This window comes from Beta vulgaris, chromosome 4 (assembly GCF_026745355.1).
Source record: "Beta vulgaris subsp. vulgaris cultivar EL10 chromosome 4, EL10.2, whole genome shotgun sequence".
Lineage (NCBI taxonomy): Eukaryota > Viridiplantae > Streptophyta > Magnoliopsida > Caryophyllales > Amaranthaceae > Beta > Beta vulgaris.
The window spans coordinates 36,686,193-36,693,041 of NC_079205.1; the positions used below are offsets into that span (position 1 = coordinate 36,686,193).

The 6,849-nt window shown below is 32.9% G+C and overlaps 1 protein-coding gene across 1 annotated transcript; it reads left to right on the forward strand.

Moving 5' to 3' along the window:
- The first annotated feature begins 3,429 nt into the window (after window positions 1-3,429).
- On the forward strand, window positions 3,430-6,296 carry LOC104907424 (hypothetical protein). The gene is made up of 3 exons (XM_010696355.4): window positions 3,430-3,832; window positions 4,038-4,166; window positions 5,910-6,296. Exons 1-3 carry the CDS (start codon window positions 3,775-3,777, stop codon window positions 6,029-6,031), a joined length of 309 nt encoding a protein of 102 aa, XP_010694657.2. The 5' UTR covers window positions 3,430-3,774; the 3' UTR covers window positions 6,032-6,296.
- The last annotated feature ends 553 nt before the right edge of the window (window positions 6,297-6,849 follow it).

Below are 6,849 nucleotides of genomic sequence, written 5' to 3' on the forward strand. Positions count from 1 at the left end.
TTAAGGGCCTTCGAAAATGTTAAGGACTGCTATGCCAAGGGCTAAGATTAGGCCACTTTTGAACTAGCTCTTGGCCTTTTTCCCTCTAGTTACAAAATTCATCTATTATATAGCTGGTCAACTTAATAAATCGAATAATTTATCTTTTAACTTCTTTAACATTTTTTTTTCTAATCAATAATAAGAAAGCAAAGTATTTGATGGGGAAAACGAATTGTGGAGAAATCCAGAGGCAAATCTCGCTGGCCTCTGTGCAACACGGGATTTTTTCGGCCACAGCTTCAGAAGGGCGGCCAGTAAGGGGCTTGATTCAGGATGTTCCCCCGGGATTTTTGCTCGTCAACTTGGGTCAGGAAAATGAGGGCCAACCTCACACTACTTTTCGTATTGATGGGTCCTGGGAAGCTCGTACCAGGACAGGCACGAGTGCTTGGGTTGCTACCCCTGGATTGGGGGTTGATACATGTAGTCAAGGGCAACGCTTGTTTGCGCTTTCGGCTCTCCAAACTGAACTCTATGCTTGTCACCTAGCGCTAAGTTGGGCCTGTTCTCATGGGTTATCTCACGTACTTCTATTGACGGACTCCACGCTTCTAATTCAGCTCCTGCAGTCGGCGCTCTCGCTGGATATATCAGTGTTGCACCTCCTTAGAGAGATCAGAGAGATGGGTAATACTCTTCGGTGGTGTCGTATTCTTAAGGTAAGTAGGAGGGAGGTGTCTCCTGCGCATGACCTCGCGCAACATCTTCGTTTTACATATTGATTTGCTTTAGTTTCTGTTTTGCAAATTACCTTGATGTCAAAAAAAAAAAAAAAAAAAAAAAGTCATTGCAAGATTCCCTTAAAAAGACAAAAGAAAGTACCATAAAATTGATTTGCAATCTTATATCAACAATAACATCGAAATCCCAACAATCATGCTTAAGCTTAAGCTTGATGTAGCTAGTGGTAAAACGTGCTCCTTCTAATCTCAAATTTATGGGATCAAGTCCTACTAGAGTTGTTTAGAGATAAACTTCGAGATGTCTTAGATCTTAGGAAAGACAGGCTATCTCTAGATATAGGAGGTGTAATTCGAACTCCAGACTTGTAGCGAACTAAGGAAAAACATGCAAATTCTAACTCTTACGGCCGGTTTGATAGTCGTTAATGAATTGCGAATGGAAATGAATTTTAAGTGTAATGTTATTAGGAAAGTACCCTTAAAATCTCCATATGGAGGCATTTTTTTCTCCATGGGTAAGCAATCTCACCCCCTAAACTTGTGTTTTTGTCTCCAAGAGGAAGCAATTTTCATTACCGCTCATTACCACCTACAAGGTGGTATTGGATGGGAATGAAAATTCAAGAAGAAAAATAGACATTTTAGGATAAATTAGCATTACCATGGGAATGAACAATGATATTTTTCACAAGTTTACACACAAATTCATTCTCATTACCACCTTTTATAACCAACTACCAAACGAGCCGCTAGAGTATTTACAACTTGTTGTAAGAAAAGGAAAAAGAAAGTAGCTTAATGGAAATAATTAAAAGGATTCCCATGTTTTTTTAACTTTGATAATCTATAACTATATACTCCCTCCGTCTTTTATTAGTTTACCCCTTTTGACTTTTGACACTATTCACATACATGACTTTGACTATCGCTTGTAATTTATACTTAAGGAAAAATATAGTCATGTGAGATCTTGTTGGATTCGCCTCAATGTGTATTATCCAAATATCAACTTTTTATAATTTTTGCTTATCGAAAATTAGAGATATTAAGGTTCAAATTAGTATCTCGACAAATGTGCCTCAAAGAAAGAGGTAAACTAATAGAGGACGGAGGGAGTACAATCCGTCTTGTGTGGACCCGATTCACATTAAAAATAGTGAGCACCAGGCCTATACACGTGCCCCACTACAAACTAGTCACTCCCACTTTCAAAAATCCGCGCAATTTTCTTTCTCTTCAATAAGATTCTCTCGCCCTAAAATTTTAACAAAACCAGTTGTTCAGAACAAACATACACTATTTCATATTAAAATACACTATATCATGTCAAAATACACTATCATGTCAAAATACACTATCATGTCAAACACTATAACGATCGATTATTATAATTTTGTGTAATATACAAATAAACTACACTATAACATTTCAAAATACCTATATTATGTCAAAACACACTATATCAGCAACACTATCATGTAAAAATACACTATATCATGTCAATATTATACATTATAACATGCAACACTAGAATGCCAAAAAACTCAGCAAAATACTATGATTTTAAAATACACCATACCATTTTAAAATACACTATATTATTTCAAAATATACTATATTATTTTAAAAATACACTATTAGGAGAGTGAAGTTATCAGAGGAGAGAGAAGTTATCAGGGGAGAGAAAATAGCGGAAGATTGAACGCGGCAAAAATGAAAAGTTGTAATCATTAAAACTCACGTGAGATGGATAAGGTGTACACTAAGTTAGTGTGCATATTAATTTTTTTCAACTATATATATATACTTTGTTCGTTCCATATTAATCTATATACTAATCATATTAATTTATCCCATATTGATTGATACACTTCTTAAAATTATTGCAAGGTCACATTAATTTTATATTATTTATCTGGCTTCAATATGAATCCAAACAATGATAAAGAAACACACTTTCACACTCATCTTTCAAAAAGTATTTACCGTACTACCAACTACCAGTGATAGAAAAGGAAGTCAATTAAAAATCAAGCCAGCCAGCCAGCCCAGTTACACAGGTCAACGCTTGAGACTAGGGGGGAATATAAGAAAATTCCTACTTCCAAGCAATAGTAGGTAGTGAGGTTCGAACTTGTGATCTCCAAGTCACAAGGTGAGTTGCCCACATGAGTTGGTTCATGTGAATAATCTGTCCCAACTTGGTCCCAACAATCCGTCGCAACTTGGTCCCAACAATCCGTCGCAACTTGGTTCATATGTGAAGAATCCGTCTCATGGAAATATATATATAGAAGTGAGTTCATATGAGAATGCATACTTACATGAGAAATGAGAATGAATTATGCGTTATAATTCTTATGAATAAGTGATATAACTCTAATGAAAAAGTTATGTAACTAAAAAAAAAAAAGAATACTAGAAAGAAAAATCGGAAAAAAAAAAAAATCAGGCTCAATTTTTTTTAGGGAGTTATAACTCTAATGAACAAGTGTTGTAACTATAATCATATATATAATACAATCGTGTGGTTGAGATTCATTCTCATTTATCATGTAAGCGGTATTCTCATGTGATCTTGTCACTATATACATATATACATATATACATATATATATATATATATATATGTATATATATATATATATATATATACATATATACATATATACATATATATATATATATATATATGTATATTAACTTTTGTAGAACTAGAAAAATATATCCTAAACTAAATATAGTACTATTATATATTATTTCTAGGTACACACTCTAAATGGATATGTCTAGGTAAACACTTGTAAATCGATAAATCCTAAATATATCCTAACAATTACAGAAGAAACATTAGAATTAAGAATGTATAGAACTCCAGTCTCCATATATGGAGTATTATATGTATATATTGGCGTTGGGTGCAAAGAAAACACTTATATATAGCGTTCCACATATCTGGGTTAAAGGCATCTGTTTCCATAAAAACCACTTGAAAAATATTGATAAAAAAAAAAAACTTTAGTTTGATCTTCCACCACAATAAAAAAAAATGGAGGGCAAGCACAAGAAGATCAATGTGTTATCACTCCTTGTTTTCCTCGCTTTTGGTATATACATAAATTAAGATGTTTTCTTAATTTGATCATTGAATCAATGTTCATGATCACGTGATAATGTAGCACTACATGTTTCATTAACTCTATAATTTGAATGTTATTTTTTTTACATGGAAAAGTAATATGTTTGATGTATGTTAAATTATCTATGTATATATACATAATGATCGTGTTGGACAAACCTTTATTATTGCAGTGCAAATAATGTCTGGTGCAAAAGTGGTCGGATGTGGTATTGACGACGAATACTGTGATATTGCTTTTAACTGGTGTTGTGATGGATATGCATGTACGGCTCGACTGACCGGAGGTGTATGCGTACGCGGTAAGCTCCGGCTATTTTCAAGATCATATTATTACCCATTCATCATTTTCTTTACTCTCTTGCATCTTACCCTTCTTTTCCGTATTTAGAGGGATAGAGTGTTTTTTTAAGAGTTAAATGGAACTCACATGTTATTTTAACCCAAACTTTTAAGGACCTTAGTCCACTATTCCGGTGAGTTAACTTCACTATTAATTTGACTTTTCAACCGAGTGAAACATATAGCGAGAAACTTATATTTTACTTCCTGTAAAAAAAAAACTTATATTTTACTTTTTTCACCTTTTAAGACCTCTCAATTTTTTTCTTTCACTATTTATGACCTTATCGTCCTAGGTTTCACGCTTGGTGGAATTAGCACCACAACATTTGGTGACTAGCACTACCACCACAATTCTCTCTCCTCCTCCTTCCTCCAATTAGCGATAATTCAAATCGTTTCTCTCAGTCTCTCTCCTCCTTCCGCAATCATCACCGAAAACCGGTGATTTTGCCTATTTATTATTCTGATGGACACATCACTGGAATTGGCAATTTTTCTTCTCCTTGTTTGCATGACGTTTGTCGACTTGTTTTGGCTTCGATTTGCCGGATTTAGTAGATATTGTCGTCGATTTTGCTAGGGCCGACGTCTTAAGCGATCTCTCACCGCCAAGCTATTATATATGATTTCAAAAATAGTGTCTATGTTCGACAAAATGGTGTACATACATGCTCTACGTACTTGTAATTAGAACATACTTGAAATAATTTAGAATATATTTGAAATGATTCAGAAGGCAGTTAAAATATTTTTAAAGCATAGTTAAGATGTTGTAGAGCATACTTAAAATAATTTAGGACATAAGCTTGAAAATTTCGAACATGTATATATATCAATTTGAAGAACACTATTTCAATTAATGTTAAGTCTAGAAATGACAAATGTTGTGTAAGAAATTGCTAATAAAAAGTGAATAATGTTAATTCTCTAAGATGAAAAACATTTGTACGGAGGACTCAGGCAAGACGTGTATAATATTAACATTAGTTTAAGGTAAAATTTCAAAATTATTTGTTGAATATAACAACTAATTGTAGCAGGAAGGAGGTAAAATGATAATATGATATCAAAATAGCATATCCAAAATAATATGAAATAAAGAAATTATTTTTAAGTTTGGAGGAAATAGAGCTTTCTTATGCTTAAATAAGCCAATAATAAATTTAAATCTTTAATTTTTTTTATTAAGCGACTAGATATTGAGCGCGGGTGATTTCTTGAGTTATACGGTAAGGGAAATGATGTGTTCTTTGATGCATATTGAATAATCAAGAGTTCGAAACTTCTTATAAACTTTAAGTAAATACTACTCCCTCCGTTTCATATTAATCTACACACTTTGACATTTTACACTATTCACAAATTGCACTTTGACTCTCGTTTGTGATTTATACGTGAATAAAAACATAGTCATGTGGGATCTTGTTAGATTCGTCTTAGTATGTATTTTATTAATATGTACTTTTTATAATTTTTACAAATACAAAACTAAAGATATATGTCCCCAAAGTTTTACATTGGCATGCGTGAAAAGTGTAAGTGTGTAGATTAAAATGAAACGGAGGGAGTATAATATAACACTTTTTAAAGATCTTGTAAATGAGTTTTTTTGTTATCTAAGGTTTGTAGCGGGCTCTGGAGCCCCGTATGTTATACATATATACTTACAAATTACAATTTTATATTTCAATTTTGTGCAGACCATCAGATTTCAGGTTGCCGTGATTTGGGGGGAATATGTGGCTATGCTGGTTTATTCCATTGCTGCGGAAGAAATGTTTGTACAGAGTTTTGGGGTGAAGGAACTTGTGTAGAGGCATGAAACAAACTACAATCTCCAACAAGATCTGGCAATGGGATCAAGATTTTCTATAAAATCTTTAATTCCTTTTCATTTTTTATGCTTATGCTAGAGCTATATATTTCAATATTATGTTTCGGATTTTATTCACCAAGTGTATATTTTGTTGCCTTAACGTCATGGCTAGGGTTAAATAGGATATCTTTTAGTTGAGTTTTATTTGTCATTATTTCTGTACTTTTTCTTGATGTAAAAAAAATAACGTCATGGCTAGGGTTTTTATTTTTTTAATTGTTCTTCTTACTTCCAGTTTGATGTTTAATGCGATGTTTTTCCGTTATTTTTATGATCTTAGTTAATACTCGCCAAAATGTAATTATGTCGTTATAATATGGCCCATCTCGTAATAAATGTTGATTAAGTTTTAATGTAAAAATTCATTCACATGCTCACTCATAGGCATGCCGCACACTATAACAAAAATAAATAACCTAACTAACCTTGTAACTATGTAGTAGGGTAAGCCAGCGTCGGTCTCATAGAGAGAAAGTTGTTCTATTATTGACTCTTAGATAATGGTAAGACTAAAAGAGATCAATATCAAGAATGGTACAATCAACTATACTAATCAATAAATATATAAATAAATAAAAGTCTTAGAGTTAAGTATCCCCACTAGCATAGATTAATACAACAATAATTTCTACCCCAAACTAGCCAATTAAATGTTCACAAGAAAAAGTACACCCTATGAAATATCATAAACCTCTCCTGAGTATCTATGACTTCTCTAATATGCACTCAAGCCAATTCCCGTGGAATCATGCAAATTAAGACAT

Bases quoted from the DNA above. Each gene is read 5' to 3' on its own strand.
- LOC104907424 (XM_010696355.4), top strand. From the start codon at position 3,775: ATGGAGGGCAAGCACAAGAAGATCAATGTGTTATCACTCCTTGTTTTC. The intron at 3,833-4,037 runs GTATATACATAA...TTATTATTGCAG, and splicing joins CCTTGTTTTCCTCGCTTTTG to TGCAAATAATGTCTGGTGCA. The intron at 4,167-5,909 runs GTAAGCTCCGGC...AATTTTGTGCAG, and splicing joins CGGAGGTGTATGCGTACGCG to ACCATCAGATTTCAGGTTGC.